Source organism: Microcaecilia unicolor, chromosome 8 (assembly GCF_901765095.1).
Source record: "Microcaecilia unicolor chromosome 8, aMicUni1.1, whole genome shotgun sequence".
NCBI lineage: Eukaryota > Metazoa > Chordata > Amphibia > Gymnophiona > Siphonopidae > Microcaecilia > Microcaecilia unicolor.
Genome location: NC_044038.1, coordinates 192,523,431 through 192,541,981, shown reverse-complemented (window position 1 = coordinate 192,541,981; position 18,551 = coordinate 192,523,431). Strand labels below are relative to the sequence as shown.

The 18,551-nt window shown below is 43.2% G+C and overlaps 1 protein-coding gene across 1 annotated transcript in view; it reads left to right on the top strand.

Annotated features, from left to right (window-relative positions):
• Window positions 1-18,131, top strand: part of TCF15 (transcription factor 15) — a 35,884-nt gene extending 17,753 nt beyond the window's left edge. Inside the window, exon 2 of the mRNA XM_030212571.1 lies at window positions 17,832-18,131. Within this exon, the coding sequence (XP_030068431.1) occupies window positions 17,832-17,906 (75 nt within the window). The 3' untranslated portion in view covers window positions 17,907-18,131. The remainder of the gene's footprint in view (window positions 1-17,831) is intronic.
• Window positions 18,132-18,551: the final 420 nt, after the last annotated feature.

Genomic DNA, 18,551 nt, shown 5'->3' with positions numbered 1-18,551 from the left:
GAGGAGGGTTGGACCACTGCAAAGAAGGTGCTAGGAAGCGGGAAGATGGCAGATTGGCAGGCAGGTTATTTTTTGTATATTCATTTCTATTTGCTATACCACATATCAAAGTGATTTACAATCAAAAATATTTGTAGAAAAAAAACTCCATTGAGAGGAAGGAAAAGACACCCCCCCCCCTATTTTTAAGCCGCACCAGCAACTGCCTCGCAGCAATGCCAACACAGTCCATTCAAAGTGAATGGGCTGTGTTGGCATTAGCACATGGCAGCCGCTAGTGCGCAGCTTAGTAAACAGGGGAAAGACAGTTCAACAACAGTGTGCTGGTTTATTGTACCTTTGGGGTATCAGGCTATGAGTTAATTTTCATTAAGCCACTCAGTGGCAGCAGAGATGGTTATGAGAAATATATATTTTAATGTTTTCACCACAAAATACAAAAAGGGCAAAACAATACAATATAATGCTAAATAAGCCAACTGCAAAATGTATCACAAATTCTGTAACGAGACTCCCCTCCCTCTCGACCAACCAAACCCTTCCCACCCCCTACTCCCCCATCCAAAACTCCCCAACCACCCGTCCTAACAGACAACAACAGTAACATCCATGTCCTATCCCATGCTCAGAAAGCCAAGGTGTTCAAAAAGGCTGAACGAACCCTGGGAGTTAAAGTATGAAGATATGGTGTCCAAAGCTTGACAAAACATTTCTTTGCCCTGGTACTTCAGTCCTCCACTGAGAGGTGCTCCTTGGTCAGGAGTTCATGGATTTGATTTTTCCATTGAGTCAACGTGGTGGTGGTGGGGGGGGGGGGGCACGAATCTTTTATCCATTGTAATAAAGTTTAGTGTTTTGCTACTAAGGCAGCTTTTTACAAAAACAAACCAACTTTTCTCACACCCTCCACAATGCCAGTAATGTCATCTAAAAGACACATCTGAGGGTTGGCCTGCCAGTGTTGATGATATAGACCACCCAGATAGGCCCAGACTTTATTCTGAAACATACAGATGGATGGGGAGTCCCAAATACAATGACCATACGAGGCATCCGGCTGTCCACATTTGTTGCAGGCCCCAATTGTTGGCAAGCCCATCTTCGCTCGAGAAGGGTGAACATACATGCAAAGCAAAATTTTGTAATGAAGCTCCTGTAGCTAAATACTGGGCCTTCTTTGATACTTTGGAGTAAGTAGTATACTCCTCAAAGTCACTGACCTACCAAGTAACAATACGATGAATGGCTGTAGCTCCTAAAGGTTTTTTGTTTTTCAATTTATTTACAACTTCCAAGAATTAACTTGTTACAGAAAATAAGGAGTATAACACTTCACTTTGACAAATCCTTCCTTATAAAGGAGAGAAGAAAAAAAGGAAAAGACAACATATATATTTATAATCCTATTTAGTCCACAAACATTAGGAGAGAGCAAGCACTATACTAATAGGGAAAAAAAGGTAGAATCTTAAACACCATTGGTAGCATGTAGGAGAGTCACAGGAGTTATCTTAACTGATCATGGTGTAGATGTCATTATCACTTCTGAATTTGGGGGAAGTGTTGTTACTTTTTTGGATTCTAAGAAAGAACTAATGCATCGGATCAAAAAACAAACAAACCATATTTCATTGATTGCAGCTTCACCACACATTTACATGGAAAGTTAAGCCAAAACAGTCCACCTAACTGTACAACCAATGGACATAATATAAGAAAATGTTTTCGCCTCTTTTGGGTCATTTTAGAGACATCAGGAAATATTCTGATTTTATAACCCAAAAGGGTCTCCTCTCTATGTCGAAAGAATTGTTTAAGTATCCAGTCCCTATCTGGTTGCAATACAAAAGTCACAATAAGGGTTGCTAAGTTTATTCCAGCTTTGTCGTCTTCAAGTATTTGTGTTAAATTTAAAGTCTCAAAAACAGCTTCAGTTCCACTTTTTAATCAGTTAATTCCTTTTTATAAGGCTGTAGGTAATAAATCTTTGCAATTGGAGGATATGCTTGTTCTGGTATTCCTAGTATTTCCAACATATATATATATATATATATATATTTTTTTTTTTTTTAAAGTTATTATAGGTGCTACAGACACCTGTCTGGGAAAATTTACTAATCTTAAAGACTAGGCAAGGCTAAACTAGGTAGGACAGAAGTAACAAGGTACAATAGACAAGACAAGGACCGGATCCAGATGAGGCAAGGCAAAGGGGCTAGAACTGGAACCCAGACAGAACAAATAAAGACTCAGAACTAGATTAAAACTGGGACTGGGGCCCAGGTAATACAAGGCAAGACAGGAACTAGATTAAAGCTGGGTCCAGAAAATCAAGACAAGGGCAAGGCAAGGACTGGATCAGGACAGGACTGGACTGGATGAGACGAGACAAGGCTAGGCACAACTGGACAAAGCAGACAGAAGCTGGATGCAGATGTGGCAAGGCAAAAGGGCTAGAACTGAAACCAGACAGGAACACAGCAAGACAAAGGAACTGGGCTAGAACGAGGTTTAGACAAGATAGACAAGGCTAGGCAGGGCTAGAACTGGATCCAGACATGAGAAAGAGCAAAACAAGACTAGGCACAAGACACAGCAGACAAAGCAGGGCAGGAGCTAAGCAACAGGTGCAAACAGAAGCAAGACTATAGACAAGGCAGGAGCAGGACTTAGCTTGGCAGGAACAGGAACATGGAATGTAGCATTGCCTTTAGTAGAAAGCAGGAACAGGGTTTCACTGTAACATAAACAGAGCTTGACAATAGCAGAAACAGGAGCAGAGTTTGACTGTAGCGAAAACCATAAGAACATAAAAGTAGCCATACTGGGTCAGGCCAATGGTCCATCTAGTCCAGTATCCTGTTTTCCAAATAGTGGCCAAGCCAGGTGTTAGGTTGATTGTGAGCCCTTGGGCCTAGGACAGACCTAGGCCGAGATCTAGGGCAGACTGAGCTCGCGCTATACAGTAACAACGGGCCACGAAGCCCAGCACACTCAGGGAGACCAGCGAACACCGCCAGAAAGGGACATAGACCACTCATACGGGCCCCAAGGCAGAACTGGAACCCAAATACACGCAAGGGAAGGGAAAAGAACAGAGAGAAGTCCCGGAAGGGGCTGGCACACAGGCCGCACACACAGCACCACACACTGAGGCCAACGAAAGGTCACCAGCCCAAAAACACAGATACAGCAGGTAAAGGGTTAAAGCATACTACAGAGAGAGTCTGCTTCTGGGTACACAGGTCAGATGAGGAGCAGTTCTCACAAGAACCAAGCAACAGATACAGCAGGTAAAGGGTTAAAGTAGACTACAGAGAAAGACTGCTTCTAGGTATACAGGTCAGACAAGGAGCAGTGCTCGCAAAAACCAAGCAACAGATACAGCAGGTGAATGATTAAAGGGAAATCCAAAGAAAGGAAGTAAGCTCTTACCACGGGCTCAGTCAGCACACACAGCAGGGAAGGGAAAGGCAAGGCACACAGTGAAGTTGAACACAGCTGCACAGCAGTTAAATAATCAGAGAAGAAGCTGGTTTATATAGACACAGAACAAACAGATGGGGAATGAAGGCAGCCAAACAACAGAGAATACACCTTTTGCTACACGCACAGAGTAAACGGAAACCAGATAAGTTCACAGCTGAAGGAGATAATGCTAGAGCATCCTATGCAGGCAGAGCTATGTTTAAATAGGGTCTGGCATCTGACATCAGCTGAGTCAGATGTCAGCCCAATCCTGACATGGCCAATCAGGAGTGAGACCCAGTCACTCCCCTACCTGTCCCAGTAGGATCATAAAACCAGGTCACAAATACCTGGCAGAAACTCAAATTGTGGCAACACTCCATACTACAAATCCTAGGGCAAGCAGTTGCTTCCCATGTCTGTCTCAATAGCAGACTATGGACTTGTCCTCCAGGAATTTGTCCAAACCTTTTTTAAACCCAGATATGCTAACCACTGTTACCACATCCTTCTTCAAAGAGTTCCAGAGCTTAACTATTTGTTGAGTGAAAAAATATTTCCTCCTATTTGTTTTAAAAGTATTTCCATGTAACTTCCTCAAGTTTCCCCTAGTCTTTGTACTTTTGGAACAAGTAAAAAATCAACTCAGGATTTTGTAGACCTCAATCATATCTCCCCTCATCTGTCTCTCTTTTTTTCCAAGCTGAAGAGCCCTAACCTCTTTAGCCTTTCCTTATACAAGAGGAGTTCCATCCCCTTTATCATTTTTGTCACTCTTCTTTGAATCTTTTCTAATTCCACTATATCTCTTTTGAGATATGGCGACCAAAGCTGAACACAATACTCAAGGTGCGGACGCACCATGGAGCGATATAAAGGCATTATAGTATTTTCCATCCTATTCATCATCCCTTTCCTAATAATTGCTAGCATCCTGTTTGCTTTTTTGTCCACCGCCACACACTGAGCAGAAGATTTCGACGTATTACCTACAACGACACCCAGATCTTTTTCTTGAGTGCTGACCCCCAAAGTGGACCCCAGCATCAGGTAACTTTGGTTCAGATTATTCTTTCCAATGTGCATCACCTTGCATTTGTCCACATTAAATTTCATCTGCCATTTGGATGCCCAGTCTTCCAATTTTCTAAGGTCTTCCTGCAATATTTCACAATCTGCACGTGTTTTGAATAGTTTTGTATCATCTGCAAATTTGATCATCTCACTCGTCATTCTGATTTCCATATCATCCTGTATAATAAAACGCACCTCCAACATTCTGAAGCTGACTGCATGGCTGAGGCATTCCTGCTCTCTGTATCCATCTCCTGAATTGACATCACGTACTTCAGGGTTCGACACAAGCAGAAGTGACCAACCACACGAGGTTTCTCGGCTTCAGAATGTTGGAGGTGCATTCCATTAAATAGGATTGGTCAGTTCCTTGAAGCACAGCCAGAGCTCAGCGTCCTGCACAGTAACGCTCAGACACCGTAGTAGTAGTAGACACCAGAGAGGGGGGGGGGGCCTGACACCACAGAGGGGGGAGGTATCTCTGTCACACACACACTCTCTCTTTCTCTCACAGTCAATGTCTTTCTCTCACACACAGTCTCTCACACACTCTATGTCTCACACTGTATCACATTCACTCTATGTGTCACGAACAGTCACGCACACACTCTCTTGGTCTCATACACTCAGTCTCACAGAGAGTCTGTGTCTCACACACACTCTCTCGCACACACTGTATCTGTGTGAAACACTCTCTCTCACACTGTGTCTCATATACGCACTTGCACACACTCGCTCATTCTCACACACACACTCTCTCTCTCACAGACACACTCGCACCCAGAATCACTCTCTCTCTCACACACACACACTCGCACATTCACTCTCTCTCTCTCACACAGTCACTCTCACATACACTCTCTCAAACATACACACTCCAAGGAAAACCTTGCTAGCGCCCGTTTCATTTGTGTCAGAGACGGGCCTTTTTTACTAGTTTATAAATATGTTAAATAGCACCGGTCCTAGTTCAGATCACTGCAGATCTCCACCCTATTAAGAGAAATTACTATTTAACCCTACCTTTTGTTTTCTAAGCACCGAGCAGAGCCTGCATGCTTTTTACCACTGCTGCTGCCCTAACCCTGATGAGGTAAGATAGATGACTTTTAAAATTCGGAGGGAGGGGGCCTGGAACTCGGAGGGAGGGAGGGGGGACCCTGGAACTCGGAGGGAGGGGGGAGGGAAAGGAGAGAGAGAGGGGAAGGAGGGAGGGACTGGAACTGGGAGGGAGGGGGGCCTGGAACTCGGAGGGAGGTGGAGGGGGGATGAGGGGACGGGAGGGGGGGGGGGACCGGGGAGGGGGTCAAGGAGGGAGGGGGGAATGCACCACCTGTAAAAAAAAAAAATCAGCACCTCCAATCATTTTGAAAAGTTGGCTTCTATGGTTTGGGTGATCCAGAATGCAGTTCTTTAAATTCTTGCAGATCTATCATTGATACAAATAAATGGAAAAGAATTCTGCAGAAGGCAGAACAGAAGGGAATTTTCACTAGATATACAGATTAATAAGGCAGGAACTTGTAAGGGCGAGCAATCATCTAAATTAGAGGAGGAGCAGGGTGGGGAAAACTTCAGGATCAGATCCAATTAAAGAAAATTACATTTTTAAATTAAAGCAAATCCCTCTAAGCACAGCCCCTGGCTTCCTGCAGCCCAGTTGCTATAGAATCTTAAAAATTATTTGACATAATTTCATACATTTGCATATAAGTAGCACAACCTAGCACATATATCAAGGTTTTGTGGCAATTGTCTGGCATAATGTCATAAATTTGCATATATTAGTATATTAATTTATGTATTGCTTCTTTTATTTAATAAAAGGTATGCCCCATTATTTTATTTGGCCCTTTTCTGTTCAGGTAGTGGGTGGAATAAGATTACTGAGGAGAGAGGAGGGGGACAGAGAACGGGGAAAGGATTAGGAATTTGGGAAATAAGGAGATGGGGGAATCTTAGAGGAAGGGTGCATCTCATAAAAGAGAAATTGGAAATAGAGGCCTTCCTAATGTGTCAACTGGTACACTGAATCAATGTAGGGTTCTTCATACCACAGAGAGGGATTATATACATCTTGAGGGTGCATTCCACTCAATCCCATATTGACTATTTGTGCATTACTAATGCAGAGATAGGCTCGTATGCAGTTTCAGATCACGTGCTTGATTGGATGAAATGACAGGATCAACAGATTGGAACTGATGGATATTTATGGAGTTTTCTGCTGGCGCTTTATAAAGATCTCAAATTTAGGGAATGTCTACTTGGATACTGATAGATTTATCAAATCTAACCAGGTCTATTTAAATAACCCCCCCCCCCCCCCCCCCCCCCCCCATTATATATTGGGAGACAGTGAAAGCTGTACTTCAGGGTGAGACAATCAGCTACTGTAGTTCTGCGAAGAAAGCCAAAGACAGGGAGCTCCAACTGGAAAGACAATTGACAATCTTACGTTGGCATTAAGGGATATCTCACAGTCATACTGATAAAAAACAATTTTTGGAAACACAAACTGTGGAAATACCCAGTGTACCTGAATGTAACGCACCTTGAGCTACTACTGAAAAAGGTGTGAGCAAAATCCAAATAAATCAAATAAACTGCTCTCAACGCACTGATACACCAAGGAACAGCTAAATCTCAGGCTTTTTATAGATTTCAGCTTTACAGGCATGGGAACAAAGGGGTTGGCTCCTTGCTTGGCTAGTATCTACTAAAACAGGCCTGAAAAAGATTTTAACCTTATAAGCTCCAGATGGAATGACAGTCAATACCGATGAGGAAATTTGTAATATTTTTCAGAACTATTATGCTCGACTGTATGCCCCTCCGATCGATGAAGGGTTGCCGGGCCTAGATTTTCCCCATATTATTATATCTGAGAATAGCACCTTGTTAGATTCTCCCATCACACCAGAAGAAGTAGAATAGTCTGTTCGGCAGAGTCCTAACAAAAGCGCTGGAACCAGTTTTTGTGCTGAATTCTATAAGCTACTGGTTGAAGATGTGTTTAGTACTTTAGCTACTGTGTTCAATGCAATAGTGGACAGCAAATCATTGCCCAATCATATTAACTTAGTGCAAATTATAGTTCGTCTGAAACTGGGCAAAGATTCCAGGCTTCTAGAATTTTACCGCATAATATCCCTTTTGAACTGTGAGGTTAAGCTAATGGCGAAGGTCATGGCTAATTGATTGGCATAAGTGCTGCCTTTGGTGATTCATGACTCGCAAGTAGGTTTTGTTAAAGATAGAACAATCTTTAAAAATCTGAGGAAGATTCTTACCTCCCTAGAATTTGGAGAACGTACGGGTAAATCCTCTATACTAATCAGGTTTGATGTGGAAAAAGCGTTCAATAGGGGATATTGGAACTTTTTATATGCTACCTTACGCAAGTATGGTATGGTTGGTTGTTTCTTATCCATGATTAAAGTGCTCTGTACTCTGCCACAAGCTAGTATAATGGTCAATGGTCTTCGCTCAACTTGTATTCCCATCTGCAGGGGGATGTAGCAGGGATGCTCTTTGTCACCTTTATTATTCATCCCACTTTGGACCCCTTGATCAGGGGTTCATTGTTGATTTAATCTTGATTGATGAAGAATGTGACTGCTGGACAGAGTGGATGGACCATTCAGGTCTTTATCTGCTGGCTGTCACTTACTATGTTACTATGAGATTCATGCTAATCCAGAAATAGAGGGTTTCGGCATTTCAAAGTAGCAGCCTTTGCAGATGACATCTTAGTACATCTTACCAACCCCAAACAGGGTAACACAATAGGGCCTTTTTGGCTTGGAAAATAGGGGGAATACCATGCTGGAACATATTATCACGTCTGATGGGTTATTAATCACTTTTCAAAATCTGCAACTCTGTATTAGCATTGGGGAAATAGATTTGCCTGTTAATTACGACATTATTTGGGTTCCTTGGATTGGAATCTCCTTGCTCTTCACATTAGAGACAATTTAAGTGCCTTTTTAAATTATATCTTGAGCGGGAAGATTTCTATTTCAGGGCTTCACAAAGCACTATATAAACTGTGATGTTAAGGACATGGAGGAAGTTAATCAGAGATGGGATGGTCAGGGCTTGTGTGACTGGGTGATGCTTAATAATATTAAAGGTATTCTAGGGCTCACCTCTAATTAAGATCTTAGGAAATGTTATTTTTGTACATTTCACAGAGCATACTTCAGTCAAACTCAATTTATAATCTGGTAGAATACAATCCCTTCTGTGTGGTAAATGTTTGGGCTCAGACAATGCACTTTTTCATTCTTTTTAGTCATGTCCAAGATTTGACACTTTTGGAACTCCATAGTTCACTATTTCTGTGCCATCACAGGCAGTGCTATTCTTTTTTTTTTTTTTTTAACAAACCTTTATTGATATAACCAATTCCAAACTTACACAAATTAAGACACAAACACAGAGTTCCTTCAGTGCATCTAGCTAATAAAAACACATCCTAACTATCCTTGCAGATTCCCCCAGTCCCCCTACCCCACCCCTAATAACAGCCGCCTCGCCATATCAATTAGAACCCATGGTCCTGAGAAAGTCCCACGATTCTTTCCAACTTGTGTAGCAAGTGCAACACCTGTCAAAAGAGTGCACCATAAAGCAGCAAATTGCCATAAGGGGATACATATCGTACTAATAGTCCAGTTTACGTACCACCCGAGATAGGCAAGGAACTTGTTATACTTTCCAGGTAGTGGTAGTCGCCACCCTGGCCGTCATCAGTCAAAGTCTCAGTAGCAAGTTCACACTTTTTGACAAACGTGGCAACGGCACACTCAACAGAACAAGTTCCATGCTGGGCTCCAAGTCCTCCTGCAAAATCCGGGAGAACACATGCTGCCAAAATGGTTGGAACAGAGGACTTCCCCACCACATGTGACCATAGGTCTCCTGTTGCCCACACAGCACATATCTGATTGGCAAAACCCCATTTTGGCCATCCTAACCGGGGTATAGTACCACCGCAACAGGACCTTATACCCATTCTTCACTATAACAGTAGACAGTCCCAATTTAGCTGTCTGCAAGCATATAGACTCCCACCCCAAACCCCTTGCCTAGATCAATCTCCCAATTATCTATATACTTATGAAGAAAGGGCCCTCTATGGTTCAGTCAGAGATATATCTGGGAAATGGCCCCCTTTTGCACCACAGGTCTTAGAAGTCCCTCAAGCACTCCCTTACCCTTAGGCGGGGAGAGTCTGATAGGCACGGACGGGGAGAGGGATCTTGGGGTGATAGTATCTGAGGACCTGAAGGCGACGAAACAGTGCGACAAGGCGGTGGCCGTAGCTAGAAGATTGCTAGGCTGTATAGAGAGAGGAGTGACCAGCAGAAGAAAGGAGGTTTTAATGCCCCTGTATAGGACGTTGGTGAGGCCCCACCTGGAGTATTGTGTTCAGTTTTGGAGGCCGTATCTTGCGAAGGATGTTAAAAAAATGGAAGCGGTGCAAAGAAAAGCTACGAGGATGGTATGGGATTTACGTTCCAAGACGTATGAAGAGAGGCTTGCTGACCTGAACATGTACACCCTGGAGGAAAGGAGGAACAGGGGTGATATGATACAGACATTCAAATATTTGAAAGGTATTAATCCGCAAACGAATCTTTTCCGGAGATGGGAAGGCGGTAGAACGAGAGGACATGAAATGAGATTGAAGGGGGACAGACTCAGGAAAGATGTCAGGAAGTATTTTTTCACGGAGAGGGTGGTGGACGCTTTGAATGCCCTCCCGCGGGAGGTGGTGGAGATGAAAACGGTAACGGAGTTCAAACATGCATGGGATATGCATAGAGGAATCCTGTGCAGAAGGAATGGATCCTCAGAAGCTTAGCTGAAATTGGGTGGCGGAGCAGTTGGGGGGAAGAGGGGGTGGTGGTTGGGAAGCAAGGATAGGGGAGGGCAGACTTATACGGTCTGTACCAGAGCCGGTGATGGGAGGCGGGACTGGTGGTTGGGAGGCGGGAAATACGGCTGGGCAGACTTATATGGTCTGTGCCCTGAAAAGGACAGGTACAAATTCAATTCAAGGTAAGGTATACACATATGAGTTTGTCTTGGGCAGACTGGATGGACCATGCAGGTCTTTTTCTGCCGTCATCTACTATGTTACTATGTTACCCTGCCTCAAATCTGCCAAGATCCAGGGACCGGAAAGATAATACTCACCTGCAAATAGGAAAACACATCCCTTGGCAAAAGCCTGTATCTCTGTTGTAGCTCTCCAAATGTCCTCACTTTACCAGTAACCGAGTCGAAGAACTGGCTCATACCCACAACCCTGCTTCTCCCATCAGCGAAATAGAGCTTGCCCTCTCTCCAGAGTGAACTCTACATTATACCTCAGTGGTGTGTACCAGGAATAATGTGTACCCTCCAACAATCCCCCCTGAACCGCCCACCAAATCTTTAGCGCTAACATTCAGTATGGTCCCCCCTTTCCCTCACCAGTTCAATCACCCTGTGGTAACCAGGGGAGATGTATCAAAGGGACATCATCCTCCCCCCTCCTGCTCCAGCTCTACCCATTGCTTGACCTTCTGTGCTTGCCACCTACAAACATTGAGCATCACCAAGCTCCCATCTTTTTTCCACAACCAGAGTATATGCCGGGCCACCCTAGTACGCCAACCCGCCCATATAAATAATTGAAAAAGATACTGAATGTGGTCCAGTTCCCTACATGGGATCAAAACCGGTAGCGTTGCGAACAAATATAACAGTTGAGGTAAAATCATCTTCAACACTTCAATATGACTCAACCAGAATACCATGAATTTGGCCCAGTTATTTAGATCCTGCACTATCTGTCTAAGCATGGGCTTATAGTTCAGATCATACAATCGAGACCCTTCCTGATCCAAATAGATACCCATCAAAAAGGAAACTGTAACTGCAGCACTATCTCCTGGATGGGGGAGATGTTAACATTGAGCTCCTCCGATTTCCCCATATTAACCCTAAAACCTGAGACTGCCCCATAAGCCTCCACCTCCACCAGTACTCCATGCAGGGAATACTCAGGGTTCATCAGCGTTAAAAGAACATTGTCCACAAAAATATTGATTTTGTGCTGTTTCCCATTCACCTGAACACCAGAAATAGAATTGTTGGACCTAATCCTGGCCGCTAAGAGCTCGATAACCAGAGCAAAAAGAAACTGCGAAAGTGTGTGTGTGGGGGGGGGGGGGGGGGGGCATCCTTGACGGGTGCCACAACTAAGCACAAATGTCTTGGACTATCCCCCTTAATCTTTACACAAGATAAGAGATTAGTATAAACCATTCGGATCCAACCCAAAAACCTGGAATCCATCCTCAGAACCCCCAAGACTTGAAACAAAAAGGTCAAAGAGACCCGGTCAGAGGCCTTCTCTTCATCCAGTGAAAGTAGAAGCATTGTCTGGTTTGTGTGTCTAGCTTTATCCATCACATTGAGAACTCTGTGAATAGTATAGCCCGTCTGCCTCCCACTCACAAATCCCGCCTAATCCGGATGGATAAGCTCCGGCACCCAACAAGACAGCTGATCAGCCAAAACCCAAGTTGAGATCTTTGTGTCTACCCCTAACATGGAGATGGGTCAGTAGGAGCCACACTGTGAGGGGTCCGTACCCTCTTTATGGAGCACTGTGATCCCAGCTTATTCGCATAAAATACGGAAGTTGTGATCCTTCCCCCAGGGAATTAAACGAGCATACCAAGGGCATCCATGAGCAAATGTTGAAACCTCTTATAGCAGGCCACCATGAAGCCATCAAGGTCCGGCTCCTTTCCCAGCTTCATAGATTGAATAATTTTTGGTACTTCCACACCAGTAATCGGGTGCTCCAATAGACCCATTTCCTGCTTTGGCAAATGTTCCAGTCTAAGGTCTGCAAAAAAGGATCCCAGAACAGCTGCAGCCAGCTCGTGCTCTGGTGTGTAGAGATCCCAAAAAAACTCCACAAAAGATGACTGAATAAGTCCATCACACCACAACATCTCCCTCGTTTTGCTCTTAACACTAAGAATGTTATTCCTGGTACGCTTCTGTTTCAAACATTTAAATTCAGAATAGCTCTGATGCACTAATTGCAAGTGATACTTAAAATCCTCCATCTCCCAATCTCGTAAACGCTGTTGAGCCTTCCCCATCTGGTGCAAAGCCAGCCTATCAGAGGGGTGTGCCGGTTCCAGTGCGTCAGAGTGACAAGGCATTGTTGCAGCTCCACCACCTCAGCCAAATACTCCCTTTTCCTCTGAGCAGCCATCACAACCAAGCGATAGTGCATAGTGGCCTTCAATCCCTCCCAAAGAGACTTAGCCAAGACACCTCCCTGATCATTTATAGTCAAATATTTCACCAGCCAGGATTCCACCTGACTTGCTAGGTGAGAATCTTCTAAAAGGCTATCATTGAGCCACCAGTATCGGACACCTCCACCCACACTGGAGTATGGTCCGACCACAATATCTGCTCAGTTCCTGAGCACTTAAAGAATACAAGCCCTTTGTCAAGAAAATATAGTGAATTCTAGAGTAGCTCAGATGCACAGAGGAAAAGAAAGTGTAATCCCTATCCAAGCTATGGGTATCCTGCCACCCATCCACTAAGTCCAGCATGGTCAAAAACCTTTGGAACTTCTTCCTATCCCCCCAGGCATATCCCTCCCCTGCTGCCCCATATTATTTAATTGAGGGATTAATGTCAAATTAAAATCCTCCCCTACTATCAGCTCTTCCTCTTGGTGGCCCAAATTCTCCTACAGACACTGGTCCAGAAACTGCCCCTGCCCCCTACTGGGAATACTCTTCAACACCCGATTTCAGCAAGCCTGTGAAGTAACATTGAGCAATCTATAGCATCAAACGCTGCGGAAATATCAAACTGCAATAAAGCTACCTGACCTCCTCTTCTCAAAATACCCTTTATTTCTGATGTCAGGAAGAGAAGCAAAGTTTCAGCTCTATGTAAAGGACAAATACAGGGTTGTGTAAAATGTAAACAATCATTAGAAAAAATGAATTCAGAGAACTGCTGATCAGTGGCATAGCTATGGGGGGACCACAGGGGCCTGCCCCCCCCCCCAAATTGGCCCTGGGGCCCCTGGTTTGGCTGGCAGGAGTCTCCAACCCCCGCCAGCTGAAGCATTTCTTCAGCGCTGGTCTCTGGCTCTCTGCCGCATTGCCCGCCCTGCTCTTCCCCTCATGTCACATGCAAAGTTTATTAAAACAAGTGTGTACACGACGTGAGGGAAGAGCAGGGCAGGCAGTGCTTCAGCTGGTGGGGGTTGAAGACTCCTGCCAGCTAAGGTATGTGAGATAGTAGCGGTGGGGGGGGGGGGGGGGAGCAGTGGGGATGCGGGCCAAAATGTGCCCCTCCACTTTGGGCTCTGGACTTCCCCTCCCCACATCAAGGTCTGCCTACGCTATTTATGGTATCCCTGCAACCGGTCGATAGTTCTCTACCAAAGATATGTCCAAAATACTGGATTTGGGAATGGGAGTATGAACAGTACCTGAAATGGAATCTGGATAAGTACCATCCTTCAACAATACTCTCATTGACCCTGTTAACCAAATAACTATATTAGAGGGAATTTATTTTAAAAAGAATGAGGTGCAATTATCTAACCTGTAAAATCTTTTAGAAAGGGTATTTAGAAGGTCAGAGACAGTTTTGACAGAAACTAGAGAAAATGAATTCCAGAGTCTATCAGCCAGAATAGCTTCAGGAGCTTTAAAAATTTGCAAGCCAATAGGAAAATATGCATCAGAATTAGTATGAAAATTTCTCTCACTGTGTTTCCCATGCTTCTTTTGGTACTCATTGGTCTTTCATCTGGATTGCTGGCGGCCATACGAAACCAGGCTTCCAGTGGTTGTAGATCTATAATTCCCTTTTTTTCTACATTGGGAGGGGTTTTGACGGTTGGGTCTAGGTGAAGGAGAAAGGTGAGAGATTTATTGTTTAATATGTTTGTACCATATTGATTTGAATATGACCTGTTAAGATTTTTGAACGTCCATAATGTAATATGTACATAAGGAAAGTGGAAGGTGGGGAGGATTTCTATTTATTTGGAAAATAATGAACAGTGTGGTAAATTGTCTTGCTGTTTGTATTTTCATTGGAGAAAGGGGTAGTAGAAGGAAAGGGAAGAGGGATAGTGGGAGGAGAGGAGAAAGAGGGGATCCACTATCAGGGGATGAGATCCAGGATCATAAGAAGAATACTGGTCCTCTCCCTCATGCTCCCCTTTTCTCCTCCCTGCCTCCTGCTTCTCTCTCTCTCTCACTTGGCAACAAGAAGAGGTGGTGTGATCCCAGCTGCTTCCACTCTGAGAGGGTCCTGGGATGAAGAGGAAGGAGGAAATGGGATAACAGGAATACAGTTTAAATAAGATATGAAGACTATCAGTTCAATTTGAAATAATATGTAAAGGAAAATGCAAATGTTATATATAAAATTATTTTTAAATAAAACCCGTAAAAACATGAACTTGTCTTCCCTGTCCTGACACTCCCCCTGCCACCTTCTTGCAGTGAAACATGAGTGTGCTGTGAAACCACTAGTGCAGTTCTGTAGTTTTCAGGCTTTGGAAGCTAGCTGAGTAACTATTTAATTACCTCAGCAAAGTCCTTTGAAAATTGCCCTCACAATGTGTAACATATGGGAGCCATTTTGTGTGCTGACATTCTGACCTGCCAGTGTTTAACAAAATACAAGTATTTTTAAAGGTGTTTGTCACGTAGTTTCGTGCAGGTGATCAGGGCATTGTATCACCTACCTAGAGCACAGGTGATGGTAAATGGAAATATATCGGAGGAGATCCAGATTAGCAGAGGTACTAGACAAGGGTGTCCACTGTCACCTCTACTTTTTGCACTGCAATTAGACCCTTTAATTAGAGACATATATGATTGTGCGGCGATTCCGGGGGTACAACTTAAAAATCAAGAATTTAAGCTTGCCGCGTTCGCGGATGACCTATTGATGGTTATTACGAAACCGAAGGAGACCCTGCACAATATACTAGAGATAATTCAAGAATATGGAGATTACTCTGGCTTTAAATTAAACATAGACAAATCTGAAGCTCTTGAGATAAACTTAGACATTCAGTCTAATTGGCCGGAGGGATTTCCTTTGAAACGAACGAGCAAGTCTTTTACATATCTAGGGATTCAGCTACCGGCTAATTTGAAGGAGCTATATACTTTAAATGTCACAAACTTGCTGGAACAGACAACTCAACAGTTAGATTCATGGGGCACTCTAACATTATCTTTATTGGGGAGGATTAGTCTTATCAAAATGGTGATTTTGCCAAGATGGCTATACACATTACAGGTCCTGCCCATTGTGTTGTTGCAAAAAGATATCAAGCGCTTATATCGATTGATATCCAGATTCTGCTGGGCAAAAAAACGCGCTAAGATGCAGCTGAAATATATATTGGGGGGTTGGAGGCAAGGGGCCCTGGGAATACCTAATATAAAATTTTACAATATGGAATGCCTCCTGCGCCAGACACGAGATTGGCTATTCCAATCCCAGGAACACACACCTCTAGAGATGGAAGAAGCGTTATATAGCCCATATCATGGGATAACATTAGCACATTTACAGAAAAAGGAGATGCCGCATAGACTTAGACATAATGTTCTGATTTTATCATTCAGAGCAGCGTGGAGATTCTTAGGGGAACTATTGGGTGGAGATCCAAGAGTAACTGAGTATCTAAACATCAAGGGAAATCCGTCTTTCGTGCCCGGGATGGAAAATAAAACTTTTGATAGATGGGCACAGGCAGGTGTGACTTGTATAGCAGATGTATTGGGAGAGAGCGGGGACATACTGCCGTTGCCACAACTATTGGCTCAGAGGGAACAGGCCTGGGGTGATGTGTACGCGCATTGTCAACTTAAACATTATGTACAAACATTAGATAAAACAGCATTGCAGTGTAAACTGGGTAACAAAATCAAAAAATTCTTTGATGAGATATCTGAAAATGCCCCATCCATATCCCAGATACATCGGAAGTTGTGGGAGCTGGCTCCGCTGAAGGAGATGACCACGGTTAGACAGAGATGGGAAAAGGATATGAGCTGCAATTTGGAATCTTGGGATATTACTGTGCAGATAAAAGATATACCAAGAACAATTGGGGGTGCAGATTACAGAGAATGCGCGTACAGGATAATTCACAGAGCTTACTTTACCCAAGTACAATTATATAAATCAGGGGGTATTGAGACAGTGCTCTGTTTGAAATGTAATAGATATGACAATACTTTATACCATGCGATGTGGGGATGTGTAGCACTACAGAGATATTGGAGACAAATAGTTACTTACCTGTCTCATGTTTTGGGTAGTAGAATAGACATGAATCCACGACAGTTGATACTAGCTGTGAAAGATGCACCTTTAAGACTCAATGCTGACAAAACATTATTATATCGAAAATTATGTCTGGTAGCAAAAAAATGTATTTTGCAATATTGGACCATAGCCACTTCACCACCTTATTGGCATTGGCGTAACAGGGTGCATCAATTGTTAGTGTGGGAGGCGAAAGAAGTAAAAGGACAATACAAAAGGAAAATACGGTTTCTTAAAATATGGGGTAGTTACCTGGAAAAAATGACACAGAGAGGCCGAAGTTTGGTCATTAACACTTTATAAAGGAACCATATATCACTATAATATTGGGATGTATCAATATGAGTTAATCAAGAGGGTTGGGGGCGAGGGGTTAGTAGGGAATAGTGGGAGGAGGGTGTAGGAGAGGGGATTGAGGAGTAGGAGCTCTGTATTAAATTGAAGCGGTAAGCTGAGCACGTTACATTACAGTAGAATAGTAGTTGATTTACAATTGTACACTGGCCAAATCAAAGGCTCTGTTATATCGTTGTAAGGTTATGACTTTATTTAACAAATGTTGAAATATAAAGATGCAAGGAGGGGAGAGGGTTGGGGGGGGGGGGGAAGTGAAATGGGATTCAATGATTGAAGCAGATACATATGTTATTGCAATGCTGATTTAAAAACTGAACTTTGTTGAATGAAGTTTCCAAGTTGCATTGTACTGTGCATTTTGATAATAAAAAAAGTTTAAACATAAAGGTGTTTGTCACTGCTGATGGAGACAATGGCCCCGGCACTGCTGAAAGACAGGATCACAGTCTGGTCATTGCAGAGAGAGATGCAGAGATATTGTCACCATCTCTCCCTAACTAAATCCCTTTCTCTTTCAGAGCACTCGAATGGAGCTCAAGAGTCAGTGTCTGAGGGTACGGGGCCTGCACACATTGCATCTGTCACCAAGATGATCCTATCACCCCCATTGCTAGAGGCTGCCAATCCAGGTCCCAGAGAAGGGTTCTGTCCCATCTGCTGGAGAGATGGGACATAACAGAGTGAGTGGGACATGTATAGTTATCCCTGAGGGACAGAAGCATGGGGGGATGCAAAGTTTTGTAAATATACAGACTGTAAAGAGAATTAAGATTATTGCAGAGTGCTGGTAATTATATTGCATTTATTCTTCAGATTCTGCAGGATGTGAAAATAAAATTATTTTTTGATCAAAATTATATCTTTTCTTTTTTTCCAACCTCAGTAGGTGAAACTGGAATGAAAGGCTGTCTGTGTTATTCCAAGATAGGAAGATTTTGTTGACATTGGTTGAGTAAATTGGCACCATCTGTCACGGAGTTACAACTGAAGGCATCTTTTTTTTTGTTTTATTTATGCATTTATATTCTTTACAAGCATTTACATCTTGAACAAGAAAAACAGAAAAGTATAGTCTAAGAGGAATCAAAATCAAGAATAATAAATTTACATCTTATATTAGACCACTAAATGAGGGGGGAGGAATCCGTTATAAACTCAGGAGATGAGATTTAAAGAAGACATCATTACATTAAAGGCTTAACACGTTCATCCACCTTAATCACATTATCACTCTTCCC